We start from the raw sequence: 16,031 nt of genomic DNA, 5'->3' as shown, positions 1-16,031 counted from the left end.
CAATGAAACAATTTACAGATTACTTATAATTGAAGGAAATGAGACAAAGTGGTGCCTTCCAGTCCTTACTTTTTGGATTTTCTTTTGTCTTTTAGTGTACTGAAACTGTGTGACAGTGACAATAACCCAAAGAAGAAAAAAACAGTGAAACCCGTTTAACCCAACATAAGCGATTGTCAACTTAACCGAAAATAATCATCACTTGCATTTTTACTCGTGACTATCGCCATAGACATAAGGACTGGCGATAATCAAAGATGACATATGAAATTTGGTTGACATCGTTTTCGTCCATTTGAGCAAAATTGAAATGATTGCATTCTTTGTTGTAGGACTGCTGTGAAGTCTACCCCAAACAAAGTCCTTAGTCTGGTTTAAAGGTTTGAAGGTGAGAAGCAGTTATTTTTTTTTTTTTTCACGTCTAGTCTCATTCTTTTTTTAATTGGTTTTGACCTCACTACAATCTGATTACAATGACGTCAGCAACACCAACGAACGGATTTTACACAAAAATAACCCCTTTGGGTCCTGAATTTTTATCTGGACAGAAATGTAAAATAAAAACACGGTGGAGCAGCACTTAAGTTGGTTATCTTACAGTAAGTGTGGGTTATGCTACAGCAGGGGTCCCCAAACTGTATGACCCGGGGGCCGCATTGGATTAAAAAAAATTGGCCAGGCTATATATATATATATGTATGTATATATATATATGTATGTATATGTATATATATGTATATGTATATATATATATATATGTATGTATAGATATATATATATATAGATATATATATATATATATATGTATGTATGTATATATATATATATATATATATATATATATATATATATATATGTATATATATATATGCGGAATGTATGTTAGGTCAGGAAAAAATACAGAGGCTGTTTAAAAATCCCCTGAAGAGCAGGGAAATCTGTAAAACGGGCTTGTCGGGATAAATAGCCTTTGTATTTTTTCCTGACCTAACGTTTATTTATATATATATATATATATATATATATATATATATATACATACATACATACACATATTTTTTTAATATACATTCTATTTTACGTTTCTCGAACAATTTCGCATTTTTTTCACTCGCACACTAATTGACTGACACGTTTTTGATGGGAAAATGCATTTTTAGAAAATATGATTTGCATTTTTAGAAAATATGGTTTGCCATAGCTGCGAAGAGACCCCGAGAGTAACAAGCAGTAGGAAATGGATTGATGGATGGGCTACAAAGGACAGATAAAAAAAAAAAAAAAAAAAAAAAATATATATATATATATATATATATATATATATATATATATATATATATACAGTATGTGTATATATATATATATATATATATATATATATATATATATATATATATGAATATATAGGGCTTCACGTTGGAAGAGGGGTTAGTGCGTCTGCCTCACAATACGAAGGTCCTGCATTCAATCCCAGGCTCGGGATCTTTCTGTGTGGAGTTTGCATGTTCTCCCCGTGAATGTGTGGGTTCCCTCCGGGTACTCCGGCTTCCTCCCACTTCCAAAGACATGCACCTGGAGATAGGTTGATTGGCAACACTAAATTGGCCCTAGTGTGTGAATGTTGTCTGTCTATCTGTGTTGGCCCTGCGATGAGGTGGCGACTTGTCCAGGGTGTACCCCGCCTTCCGCCCTAATGTAGCTGAGATAGGCGCCAGCGCCCCCGCGACCCCAAAAAGGGAATAAGTGGTAGAAAATGGATGGATGGATGGATGGATATACATATATATATCTATATCTATATAGATATATATATATATATTTTTTTTTTTACTCAGGACTACCCGTGGGCCGGATTTTAGATGCTGGTGGGCTGTGTCTGGTAGTAGTTTGGGGACCCCTGTGATAGAATATACACTCAATGACAGCTAACGTAAGCTATCCAAATTGCTATTATTAGCTAACAACACCTAAAGCTAATGCTTGTGTATGTGTTTACGTACGTATGTAATTACGTCAAATATGATTTGCCGGAGCGGCTCGGAGACCCAGAGAGTAACAACCTGTAGAACATGGATTGATAGATGGGCTAGAAAGGACAGAATAGTTTTTTTTTTTTTACTCAGAATTAAGGATACTAGTGTGAAGTGAAGTGAAATATATTTATAAAGTGCTTTTTCTGTAGTGACTGAAAGCGCTTTACATAGTGAAACCCAATATCTAATTTTTACATTTAAAGCAGTGTGGGTGGCACTGGGAGCAGGTGGGTAAAGTGTCTTGCCCAAGGACACAACGGCAGTGACTAGGATGGCGGAAGCGGGGATCGAACCTGCAACCCTCAAGTTGCTGGCACGGCCACTCTACCAACTGAGCTATACCACCCGCCGTAGTTTGGGGGACCCCTGTGCTACAGGATCATGGCGCCGGTTTGATCTTCCCCCTTTTTGTGTGTGACGTACACCTGCAAAAATACATCCTTGCGTCAATTAGCGATGCGCACCGCAGAGCTGTGATCGGTCGGCTTTTTGAATTCATAATTTCCGGACAGTCCGTAACCTTTCCAGTTTACCTTCTGGAGAAAGCAGCATTTTCAAATCGAACGTTGTTTCAGTTACTTGTTCACCAAGACACAGGATGCAAAATACTCAAAAGTTGTGGTTTCTCACTCTCAGGAAAACCCCCTAGCGATTGGGGCAGAGATTTCAACGCAGCAAAAGTTTAACCAGAAAAGACGGTGTTGTAGCGGACAGTTTAGTGATCAGACAGGAGCATACTCCAGATTTTAGACTTAAAGGGGAACATTATCACTAGACCTATGTAAGCATCAATATGTACCTTGATGTTGCAGAAAAAAAGACCATATATTTTTTTAACCGATTTCCGAACTCTAAATGAATTAAACGCCTTTCTATTTATCGCTCTTGGAGCGATGACGTCAGAACGTGATGTCACCTAGGTAATAAAGCCGCCATTTTCTCAAACACGTTACAAACACCGCGTTTCAGCTCTGTTATTTTCCGTTTTTTCCACTATTTTCTGTAACCTTGGAGACATCATGCCTCGTCGGTGTGTTGTCGGAGGGTGTAACAACACTAACAGGGAGGGATTCAAGTTCACCACTGGCCCAAAGATGCGAAAAGTGGCAAGAAATTGGACGAAATTTGTTCAAAATACGAGGGTATGGGGAAAGCCGACGAAATGGTCAGTCGTTTGTTCCGCACACTTTACCGACGAAAGCTATGCTACTACAGAGATGGCAAGATTGTGTGGATATCCTGCAACACTCAAAGCAGATGCATTTCCAACGATAAAGTCAAAGAAATATGCCGCCAGACCCCCATTGAATGTGCCAGAGTGTCTGCACATTTTACCGGCGGTGCTAAGGCAGACATGGCACAGAGATGTATGGATAACCTGCAGATGTATTTCCAACGATAAAGTCAACTAAATCCCGAAGGTGAGTTTTGTTGATGTTGTTGACTTATGTGCTAATCAGACATATTTGCTATTTAGGCTAGCTGTATCTACATTTGAAACTATATATACATCCAGCGTTTCCCTCCACCCACCTTTAATGCCAAACAAACACTTACCAATCGATGGATTTAAGTTGATCCAGTGTCACAAGATGCGAAACTTCCGATCGTTGGTCTGCACATTTTACCGGCGATGCTAAGGCAAACATGGCCGAATAGCGTCAATAGCTATTCGCTCAATAGCTTCAGTTTTCTTCTTCAATTTCATTTTCGCTATCTGCCTCCATACTCCAACCATCCGTTTCAATACATGCGTAATCTGTTGAATTGCTTAAACCGCTGAAATCCGAGTCTGAATCCGAGCTAATGTCGCTATATCTTGCTGTGCTTTCCGTATTGGCATCACTGGATGACGTCACAGGAAAATGGACGATGGCTTCACAGATAGCGAAAATCAGGCACTTTAAAGCTTTTTTAGGGATATTCTGGGATGGGTAAAATTTTGAAAAAAACTTCCAAAAATAAAATAAGCCACTGGGAACTGATTTTTATTGGTTTTAACCCTTCTGAAATTGTGATAATGTTCCCCTTTAACTGTTTGGACTTAAACAGGTTCCACTGTGGTAATTTAGACAATAAAACTGGAGAAGTTAAAATGATCTTTGAAAGCAGTATTGATCATTGATAATGTCGGTTACGTGGTTTGTATATCAGCTTTACATTACACATATGAAACACTACCTGGGTGGTATTTAAAATATGTCTGATTGCTAGAATGAATTTTCATTATTTTTAAAGGAGAAAAACTCATTTAAATCCTGAACTGGGTTGAAATGATTGCAACAGCTGCGTGATCTTCAAGCCTCGGGTGATTCAAATATTTCAGTCCTTCAGTTGATTCATGTTTGCCTCGGTAGTAGATCTACGCCAGGGGTGTCAAACTCATTTTAGTTCGGGGCCACTTGGAGAAAAAATCTACTCCTAAGTGGGCCGGACTGGTAAATTCACAGCACAATAACTTAAAAATAAAGACAACTTCAGATTGTTTTCTTTGTTTAAAAATAGAATAAAATCTGAAAATGTACATTTCATAATGTTGTTGGGTTTTTACACTTAAATGTTGCGGTTAATAGTATTCTATCTGTATTTGTCATTATTTATACTTTTTTGGAATAAATTATGTGATAATGTTCATCAGTCAATGGTGTTCATTTTCAATTCATCAAAAAATATCAAAATAAAATCACAGGATGTTGTTTATGCAGTTTGCTCATTTTCGTCAACTGGTGCACTAACATCATGTGGTTATTTTCTTTTACATATGTAGCATCATCTACAAAGATACAAAGAATTGCTATTGCAACATCTGGTGGACACATTTAGAACAGCGGGTTCTTTCTTTTCGAAAATTTCGGCTCATTTTTATACTTAGCAAACTCATCCCGTATCACATTTGACACCCCTGATCTACGCAGACCAATTAGGTTGAACTGTTCGATTGATTGATTGAGACTTATATTCGTAGATTGCACAATACAGTACATATTCCGTACAATTGACCACTAAATGGTAACACCGGAATAAGTTTTTCAACTTGTTTAAGTCGGGGTCCACGTTAATCAATTCCTGGTAATGTTAACGATATGTTTGTGTTAGCCCTCCAAAGTTTTCAGTTGTACAATTTTGCAGTCTATTTGCAAAGTACAGATGGTATTTTGTGATCTATAAACATAAATGAGAGGGCCAATAACACATTGCATTGTTGACCTTTGTGATTCGCCTTGCTAAAAGGCTTGTGGCCCGGAGGGGAATCTACGAGTTGTTTGTCCTTGTGTATTCGTCTGACTGTTTTGCATCCTTGAGGATGTCAGGCACAGTTTCATCCACAGTGGGGCATTAGATTGCCGTTAAGTCAGAGACATGCTGAGGTTGCACAATGTCGCTCTAAAAAAATCTTGTTTTAATACTTGATATGTTTTGTTGTGTCCCCCGTATGCTATGCGTGTCATTTTTCTTCTCTTAATATACATATACAGTACTACATATACCTTATATAGAAGCCCGATGTCCTTTAAAACAGGGAATGCTTGTCGTCGTGTACGTTGATTCTTTCTTGAATGATTGGCGATTCCATAGTTTTATCCCATTGCTTCCTGACAAAATCTCCCAAAAACGACACTTCGGCCATTGAACGTCTCCACAAAGTTCATTCAAGCTGGAAATGGTTGGCAGTTTGTTTTCTCGAAGAAGGGAACAAAAATGAAGAGGGTGAGAGAGACGTACGAGAAGAGATACGATGGCGGAGCTGATTGGTCAAACAATATTTCTTGATTGGTCTGGCTGAAGCAACACTGATTGATTGCTGGGATGTCAACGGAACGCTGTCAGAGGAAGTGGTCACTCATCATCTTGATGAACTCTGGCACCTTGGACCTGGAGAGAGAAGGAACTAAATATTAAGACGACACAAATGCAAATTGGAAAGCTAGTCCAATGGTAATTAATAAGCTTAACGTTAAAGACAATCTACCTCTTTGGAGAGGTACTAATATTGTAGTAGTTCTGTGAGTATGTAGGGAAATAAGTGAGTGTTATGAGAACATGGAGGTCGATATGTCGTCAACTGACTATGAATTGGAGTGATGACAAACATCTTATCTTAAGCAATATTTACCTCAACTAAAGCTGATCTGAGTCTTGTCTTTAGAAACCAGAGGCTGCGTTCACGTTTTATGGTTGGTAAAAAAGTGAAATCAGTGTTGGGCCGTACGTTTCCCACCTAGGCCTTCGTGTCCTACTTAGTCCGACTTCAATGCATACGTCTCAAAATACCGTAATTTATGTCACCACGAGACCACGGCTGGAGAAATACTATACAGAAACGGGCATTGAATCACCTCAACAAGTGTACAAAACTGGCTATTTTTCGGTGCTTTTAAAAATCAATAAACCCGTACTAAACATATCTTACTGTCAAAATTAAAATAATTGAAAAAAAAACATATTGAACGTGAAAAAATTAAAAAATATTAAATATTAGAACTCACAATTTGTAGCACCCATCTGACACCTTATAAGCCAATGGTGCCATTCGTAGTCGGTTGATCCGAGTAGCTTAGCTAGCTTCCGTGGTCGCCTGACCTCGTCTCACAAGTGAAGTGAATTATATTTATATAGCGCTTTTCTCTAGTGACTCAAGGCGCTTTACATAGTGAAACCCAATATCTAAGTTACATTTAAACCAGTGTGGGTGGCACTGGGAGCAGGTGGGTAAAGTGTCTTGCCCAAGGACACAACGGCAGTGACTAGGATGGCGGAAGCGGGAATCGAACCTGCAACGGTCAAGTTGCTGACATGGCCACTCTACCAACCGAGCTATGCCGCCCCACAAGATCTAGTCTTTCTTTGAATATCATTTTTTAACCCCTCTTTGCGAGTTAAAATTAACTTAAAATTTGTCTGCACCAGTGCCACTTCCTCCTTTCGCAAATCACAAGTCGTGATTGTCAGGTTTAATGTAAGGCTACCTAGATGGGCTACTCTTGATCTGATTAGTTATCGCAACTGTCTATCAACTGTATGTCCTCCGTTTGTTTACACTGCACAGCCGCCGCCAATTTTGATTTCGTGCAGCGCTGGCAACAAGCTAGCTGAATTCTGATAAAAGCTCTAACGGAAAAACAAGCAACACTGGAGACTAATATGACACGAGGAGCTTATGATGAATTATTTTATACATGTATGGAAAGTAAATAAAAAAATAAAATCAACTTTTTTTTGTTAGCTTGTTCGAGGCCTTGGCTTTTGAGCGACACCTTGGACTAAATGACACTTATGCACTTCTTTAAGTACCAGTAGAGTGGAAAAACAAACTGACTTCATATGCTTAATTTTGTTTCATTGTATCCTTTAAACCAGACCATGGTAAAATACAGCTCGCGGGCCACATGCGGCCCATTAAGATTTTCAATCCGGCCCATCGGACGTTCTACATTATTTTGTTAGACCTTTAACATCAAAACTGTAGTCGTCATTATGACGTGCGGTGTTCTTTGTAAATGAGCGTAAGTCTTGAACTATAGAAAGTATTTCAATGGTTGTAATTTATTCTTTTGAGTGTTTTACGAGTTATTAGTCAGACGAGGAACAAAGCAGAGTGAGCGGGGTTGGTTTTCAGAGCAGCCAGCCTGAAACGCATGTGTCAGGAACAGATACAGAAGCCAATTTTTACGACAAATTTCTGCAGGAAAGTGATAATATGTCATATTCTAAGTGTTTATTACACTTTGCATTCATATGTTGCTGTTTTTTTCTATTTTTGGTGTAAAAGATGTCTATCGAGGAGCTGGTCTGAGAAGTAAAAGAGGAAAGAGGAATTTTGAAGTTAATCAAATATGCTCTACAATATTTACAGGTTAACTCAATTTGACGTTTCAATGTTGTGGTACTTTTTGCACATGTTGCTGATCTTTAAGCTGAATGGCAAAATTCATAACCCTAAGTGAACGATATCAAATGTGAACGCAGCCTTTAGTCTTTTTCTTTCTACTGCCAATCAATAGCTACAGTAGATTTATGATTGCCTTAAACGAGGTGTGTCATAAAAGTTCCAGGACTGTTGATGTTGGTTGAATTCTTCGCCCACCCACGAGTTCTTGCCACAGGGCCAGAGCCCATCTGCAAATAGACCCTGCGGGGGAAGATTACGCTGGTTTTAGCAGGACTCCTTGTAGCTGCTTCAATATGAGCCCTCTCACAACGCGGCAGGGGCGGCATGGTGTAGTGGGTAGAGCGGCCGTGCCAAAAACCTGAGGGTTGCAGGTTCGCTTCCCACCTATTAACATCCAAATTGCTGCCGTTGTGTCCTTGGGCAGGACACTTCACCCTTTGCCCCCGGTGCCGCTCACACTGGTGAGTGAATGAATGAATGAATGAATGATTGGTGGTGGTCGGAGGGGCCGTAGGCGCAAACTGGCAGCCACGCTTCCGTCAGTCTACCCCAGGGCAGCTGTGGCTACAGATGTAGCTTACCACCACCAGGTGTAAATGAATGATGGGTTCCCACTTCTCTGTGAGCGCTTTGAGTATGTAACAATAGAAAAGCGCGATATAAATCTAATCCATTATTATTATTATTATTATGTTGATCTATCAGATCCTGGCCGAGAAGAACGTTGCTGCTATCTCAACACACACTCGACCAAGGCTTACTGTGATTGTTTTCCTCTTTGCCAAACTCCTGAGGTCATCAAGGGGACCCTTTTTGAAGAAACATCACAGTGGAATTGCGAAGAATCCCAAAAAAGAATCTTCCAGGAGTGAATGAAGGTGAGAAAAGTGTGATCGACTTTAGAACAGGGGTGTCAAATTCATTTTAGCTCAGAGGCCGCATAGGAAGAGAATCTACTCCCTAGTGGGCCGGACTGGTAAAATAATGGCATGATAACTTAAAAATAAAGACAACTTCAGGTGGTTTTCTTTGTTTAAGAATAGAACAAGCACTGTCTAAAAATGTAGAAATCAGAACTTACCTGTTAGGGTTAATAGTCTTATATCTTCGTTTGTTGTTATTTATACTTTGTGAGTGATCATGTTCATCAGTCAAATAGGTGGAATTGAGTCTTGCAGCGTTTTAAAATTCTCATTGGTGTTAATTTTCAATCTATAAGACGATTAAATGAATATCATATCAACCTCTTAAGACATGCACCTGGGGACAGGTTGATTGGCAACACTAAATTGGCACTAGTGTGTGAATGTGAGTGTGAATGTTGTGTATCTGTGTTGGCCCTGTGATGAGGTGGTGACTTTTCCAGGGTGTACCCTGCCTTCCGCCCGATTGTAGCTGATATAGGCTACAGCGCCCTCCACGGCCCCAAGGGAATAAGTGGTAGAAAATGGATGGATGGATTACAGGATGTTATTGTGTAATTTACTAATTTTTCTTAACTGATGTACTAACATAATGTGGTTTATCTTGTACGTACTTAGAATCCTCTACAATTAAACTTGTGAATTTGGACTCATTTCATGAATCAGATGTGAAGTTAGAAGGGCATACATATTATTTCAGCATATTTACAGTATGTGCGCCCAGAAAATGTCTCCCCAGTCTTAAGTTTAACGTGAATTGTACAGATGATTGGGTAAGTATTACCTAGTTTCCGAACACAAAAGTAGTGCCTCTATTCTCCTATCCTTGCCCTCTCTGAGGTCATGCTCAGATAGAAAGATTTGTTGCGACACCTAGTGGACACATTTAGAACAGCAGTTTCTTTCATTCAAAATTGTCATCGAATTGTTATACTTTGCAAACTCATCTCACGGGCCGGATAAAACCTGTTGGCGGGCTTGATCCGGCCCTCGGTCTGTAGGTTTGACACTCCCGTTCTGTAAGGATTACTTCTAAGGCGAAAACATGTAGTTGTATATTTTCCAGGACAGCACTCTTGGAATTTTCTGACACACCTCGTATCAAACATTGATGGTTTGGTCACCTAAATCTTTACAATTCTTGGGAGACCACATTTCTGTAAATGAAAACAAAACAGGTGTCGAACAGCAAAGGACAGAAATGATCCAAAATTCTGCTCCATCAAAAAGAAGAGCGACAGAACACAAAGTCACACATTAAAATCACACTTACTGCCAATCTGTTGTTACCATGTACCAAGTCCAGACTGAAATTAACTCACGTCTGGTTTGTTTTGTCCAGCCGTTGTATTATCAGCTCTGTACATACTTAATGGTCAGGAACTGACTAACACCAGTTTATTCAACTAAAAGGAGAGTATGGCGTGTGGGCTGTTGTCTGTTCTCATTTTCTGTAACGCACTTCATTCAGTGTGGCTGGCATCCACACAAAGGTCTCATTAATTTGGTATGTTAAAAAAATGTATATTTTCTAACCTAACACTTTTAAAACCTATTCGGCAAAAAGAGCCCAGTCAAAAGCCCACAGTCTGTTTTAGATTATTGTTTGGAAGCCGAAATGTTTCTGGACATTTGACACTAATTTTTGACTTGAAGGTACAACAGCAGATTAGTTAATAAGTGAAATCTTCTGACCATTAATGGGGAGGGGAGGATGTTGCTGCTTTTTACATTTGTCCCAATGGGTTGGACCCGTCGCCCATGGCTGCGTGGTGTGCAGCAGCCAGTGAGAGGGGGTTCCCGTCCGACGACACAGTGACCTTCTCCTCCTCACGGCGTTTCAGGCAGGCTGCCTTTGGGTTTAAGTTTCTCTCTGGAAAACACAGATAAAATACTGTCAGTGTCCAGAAGTCATTCTGAAGCCAAGAAATATTAAATCTTGCCAAAAGATGCCATTGCTGCCCTCTCTTGGATGTGCCAAAACACCGTATGTTCTACTAATAATAATAATATTAATAATAATTCATTTTATTTATGAGCACATTTTTTCAGCACTCATGGTCACCTTACAACAGATAAAAGATCGATCAGTCATGTGACAACAATTAAAAAACATATTTATTCATAACAAGAACAGTGCAAATAAGAAGTGACATGGAGGCAACTGAGTAAGCTGATTTACAAATATATGTTTTCAGGTCTGTCAGTTGACTTCTGGGAATTATCAGATATTTCTTTTTTCCTGCCCGTCAGTCAGTCAAAAGGACTGACCATATTTACCCAAGGAACTTTAGTTATTAGAGAGTTCCGGTCGGACGTTTTTTCACGAGACACATTCTGGGTGTTGTTGTTGCACAAGTGAGCCACGGATGAGGAGATGCTGCTCCATTATTGATTTAAGTAAAGTCCTAATGTCATTTGGACACTTCTTCCACTCCCGTCCTTGCACGCTACCCTATGGTCCAGAAAATACGGTCTGTGGCCTTCAATAAAAAAGTTGCAAGACAAATATAACCAGCATTATTCCTTAAATGTGTCTAATGAGAGAAGTGAAGAACTATACTCCTACTTAGCGGGTTAGTTTTAGTTGCTGTCAGATTTATGAATAAATCATTGATTTATTGATGAGACTGACCTCGGACTTGTTGCTCCAGACTGAGGATGACTGCCACCGCTTGGTGAAGAATTAGTAACTTGGTTTGCGGTTTGTCGCTCTTTAGGTGTAGCTGGACCATCCTGCCCAGTTCCTTGAATGCCTCGTTGATGTCGCGTACTCGCAGGCGTTCTCGCGCATTGTTGGCCATCCTCCGTTCCCTCTCCCTCTCCATCTTTTGCTCCGGGGACAGATCCTCATCATCGTTGTTGCTACGGTGACCGATGGTGGAGACGGACAGGAACATTTAAGGAGGAAATTTCAGTTTAGGTGTCGACAGCGTAACACGTATTCAGTATTGACAAAAGCATCATCATGACCGCCAGTATCATGTCTTTGGGTTTGGGGTCCAAATGGTTCTGATTTCATTCAACCTCCAGGTGAAAAAAAAAAATCACTATATTTATTTATTTCTGGAGGAGTTAATTAAGGCTGCTGAGCTTCATCCAAGATGGAAAATTAATACAGTAAAATAGTTCTGTAGCAAACATGTTTTGGTGCTTATTTCCAGTTCCCTTGAATGCAACGCAGCACTTCTTTGAACAATTTGAGGGTTGGCTCTACTCTGCTGTGTGAGAAACAGTTAAAACCAGGCTCAAGACCATGGCAAGACAAACAGGATGGTAAAAGACCTCCTGGTCCACCAGAAACCTCTGTTTGGAGACAACAGTCAAACACACTTGCTTAAATCAAATCAGTTACAGCAACCTTGTTGTCTAAAAATAGAGTTGCCTGGTGGTTTTTGAGCAAAAACGTCTCTGTTAGGGGTTTATTTAGCTGCTTCTCATCACACTTGGTCACTTCATCAAAGTCCAGAGGCTGGGTCCCAAACACTCACCACTTCAAACGCCTCTTTGTTTAAGTCTGAGTGAATATATGTATTCATCCAGGTCTTTAAGTCATCGCAACTGGACTGTTCAGGTTGTCTTAGAAGATGTTTCACCTCTCATCCGAGAAGACTGAGTTCATGCTTCAAAGACTAGATAGGACAGCTGTCAACGCCCGGCGACAGTTCAGTTGAGATTGACTCTAGACTCGAGAAGGCTTTCTCTGGGATGAGGTGCTTTAGGAAACCAGCCTAGTAAGAGTTTTGATGTAAGCGAACGTCTGAAAGTTGGCGAGGTTACCTAGATCTTGACCTATCAATTCCTTTGAGATCCTTGCAGTCGAGGTCTTCCTTCTTGGGGTCCAAAGGCTTTGAGTCCTGCAGGAGGTTCTCGTCGCCCTCATCCTCCGATTTGATCTCCGAGCTGACGGAGGAGGTGCTCTGGCCTTGAAGACCTCCAGACAGAGCTAGACAAGGAACAGAAGAGGTATTTGTTTGAAATGATTATTAATAGAATAGAAAGTACTTTATTGATCCCTAGAGGAAATTCAGCACCACAGTTCGCTCACAATAAACAATAATAATAATAAATAATATATAACATATATTATATATATAATATATGAATAATATAAATATATTCTACATTTAAGTGCAGTCAAGAAGGAACATATGTCGTTCCGTGTTACATTTTGGGAGTCTGAGCCTTCCACTGAACGTGCTCATTCCCTCTGCAAGGTCCGAGTGAAGTGGGCGGGAGGTGTTGTCCATAATGTCTAGGAGTTTTGCTAGACTTCTCCTCTCTGACACCATCGCCAGAGAGTCCAGCTCCACTTCTACCACGTTACTGGCCTTCTCTACCAACTTGTCCAGTCTGTTTGCGTCTTTCACTCTCAGCCCGCTGCCCCAGTAGGCCACGCTGTACAAGAAAGCGCTCGTCACCACCGACTCGTAGAAAATCTTCAACATCTTTGTACAGACGTTGAAGTATCCTAGCCACCTGAGGAAGTAGAGGCGGCTCTGTCCCTTCTTGTAGAGGGCCTAAGCGTGTTTTGACCCATTCAGCTCGATGCCGATGTGTACTTCGAGGTATTTATAATCCTCAACCATGTCCACATCGACCCCCCTGATGGAAACAGGGGTCGCCAGAGTACTCCTCCTCCTTCCCAGGTTCACAACCAGCTCCTTGGTCTTCGTCACATTGAGCTGGAGGTGGTTGTTTCCACACCACGTGACAAAGTCCTCCACCAGTGCCCTGTATTCCTCATCATCACCATCCTCAATACACCTCACTATCGCAGAGTCATCAGAAAACTTCTGAAGGTGGCAGGACTCTGATTGATAGTGGAAATCGGTGGTGTAAATGGTGAAGAGGAAGGGGGAGAGGACTGTACCCTGCGGGGCCCCGGTGTTGCTGACCAGCCTGTCCGACACACAGTCCTGCAGTCGAACGTACTGTGGTCTGTCAGTCAGGTAATCTACACCCCAGGACACCAAAGGAGCCTCCACCTGCATCTTCTCCAACTTCACACCCAGTAGCCCAGGCCGTATAGTATTGAAAGCACTGGAGAAGTCAAAAACATGACCCTCACACTGCAGGCTTGTCCAGGTGGGTGTGGGCTCGGTTCAGCAGGTAGATTACTGCATCCTCCACTCCCAGTTGTGGCTGGTAGGCGAATTGGAGTGGGTTCAGGTGGGGCTTGACTGTAGGGCGGAGTTGTTCCAGGACCGACCTCTGCATGGTCTTCATGATATGGGAGGTTAGCGCCACTGGCCTGTAGTCCTTTGATGTGCTGGGTCGCGTGCACTTGGGGATGGGGACCACGCATGAGGTTTTTCACAGTGTGGGGACTTTCTGCAGTCTAAAGCTCATGTTGAAGATGTGCTGGAGCACACCACACAGGTGTGGGGCGCAGGTTTTGAGCACCCTGGGGCTCACACCGTCAGGACCCGCGGCCTTGCCTGTGTGTAACTTATCTAGCTGTGCATTCACCTGTTCTGCAGACAGACACACTGGGGGAGTCATCATGCTGAGGGTGAGGTGTTAAGTGTGGGGGAGGGGGGTAGTCATTGGTGTTGGGGGGCTGTGAGGTAGGGAGGGGGGGATGGATTGGTTTGCTGAAGTTGCCAGGGGCCCGGCTGGCATGCTTATGCTATTTATTGAAACGGGAAATTTGCCTGTTTGAAATGTAGGTTGTTGATATATGTTAAAGGTTCTTAAATCTCATCAATAACCCTTATTGTTTCCATATCAATTCCGTTACCTACGTTTCCTTGACAGGTAAAAGCAAAAAGGAAAAAAAAAAACATCCTGTGCAATGTAATCCAGGTATACTTTATCAGGCCAATAAAACTCAACTTTGGTCTTATCAGTCTTAAGACCGTGTTACCATATGTGGACTTGAGGATGCTCTCCAACCAGTTATTGAAGTGAAATATTAGCAAAATTAACCTGTTCTCAAAGGAATTGTTCAAAATAATACGTTGCAATTAGTACCAACCTGACATACTTGGTATAATGCATCTATATGGTTTATGTTTCATTATTACTCAAAATTACAAAGCTAAAACACTAGGGTTTGAATCCTACAACTTGGAATCCATGGTAACATTTATAATGATAACAAGTTTATGTTTTTACTAACATCTTATAAGAATATGACCACAGCTTCTACGGATTACATCTCTGGCAATGCCCAATGTAGGATATCAATAGTATGGCAGTATGGACAAAGGACATGATATTGGGTAACTGTACTAGACAACTTTAAGTATATAGGCATCGACATAGGCAAAAAAACAGCTGGCTGAATATGTTGACTTTAAAGCAAGACAATCTGAAGTACAGTACCTCGAGTTACCAGTGTTTTGAGATAAGAGCTGCCTCTCCCCCAATTATTAGGCTTCAAGTTGCCAGCATTAGCTTGTGGCTAATGATCGACATGACTTTGTTTTTCAAACATTAGAACAAAGAAAATGTCAGTGAGTGTGAAGGACAGTGCTGAGAAGAACGAGTGGATGATATTCATTTGACTTAAAGAAAATAATCATCAAAAACATGGCTGTGTGGCAGTAGTGAAGCGGAATGTGTCTAACTCAGTCCAAAATGTTCAAATTGTTTTTAACTCGCCGACATCTGTCCATGGAAATATGGAGAAGCAGCTGATGATGTGTTTGACGGAGAAGCAACTCAGAGGAGATATTGTAGAATACCGCTCTCTTAGATAAATGTTCTACAACAATATTACATTACTTCATTAAACTACTGTAGTTGTTGGTTGTACATTATATTGTGTTGTAGGGTATACCGGTATTAGTATATAGTACCGCGATACCGTCCGTGTACAGCGGCGTTTTACTTTTTGAAATTGATAGCGATAATATCTGATATTACATTTTAAAGCATTTTTTGGACATCTCTAATTAAAATGACAAAATTTGGTACAGGTGGCTAAGCTGCACTTGTTTGACGCATCCGACTCGCAAGATGGCAACATGCGTAGGCCACCGTCCTGGGGAAAAAAAGCAAACGTTCCAGGGGCCTCCTCTTCTCTCCGCGAGGTCTTTATTTGACGCCTGTATGGATCGCTAACTGGGCCGCTGCCAAATTCTCTGTCAACACAAACACTCTCTTCTGTTCCCACACACACGCACGCACACACACACACACGCCGCCAACTGTCGGCCATTTTGAACGTCCGCCTGC

General features: G+C 41.0%; 1 protein-coding gene across 11 annotated transcripts in view; it reads right to left on the bottom strand.

The window, feature by feature from the left end:
- Positions 1-2,053: 2,053 nt before the first annotated feature.
- LOC133536526 (transcription factor 4-like) overlaps positions 2,054-16,031 on the bottom strand; it is a 415,635-nt gene continuing 401,657 nt past the window's right edge. For 3 of the 11 annotated variants that reach the window (XM_061877137.1, XM_061877140.1, XM_061877143.1), the window contains 4 exons: positions 12,627-12,792; positions 11,482-11,711; positions 10,542-10,719; positions 2,054-5,906 (listed from right to left, as the gene is read on the bottom strand). In XM_061877137.1, coding sequence (XP_061733121.1) covers positions 10,574-10,719; positions 11,482-11,711; positions 12,627-12,792 — 542 coding nt within the window. In that variant the 3' untranslated portion in view covers positions 2,054-5,906; positions 10,542-10,573. The remainder of the gene's footprint in view (positions 5,907-10,541; positions 10,720-11,481; positions 11,712-12,626; positions 12,793-16,031) is intronic. The other 8 variants (XM_061877134.1, XM_061877136.1, XM_061877142.1 and 5 more) reach the window with 3 other exon arrangements.

The sequence above is a fragment of the Nerophis ophidion genome, linkage group LG17, assembly GCF_033978795.1.
Source record: "Nerophis ophidion isolate RoL-2023_Sa linkage group LG17, RoL_Noph_v1.0, whole genome shotgun sequence".
NCBI lineage: Eukaryota > Metazoa > Chordata > Actinopteri > Syngnathiformes > Syngnathidae > Nerophis > Nerophis ophidion.
This window is presented reverse-complemented; position numbering and strand designations above follow the sequence as displayed.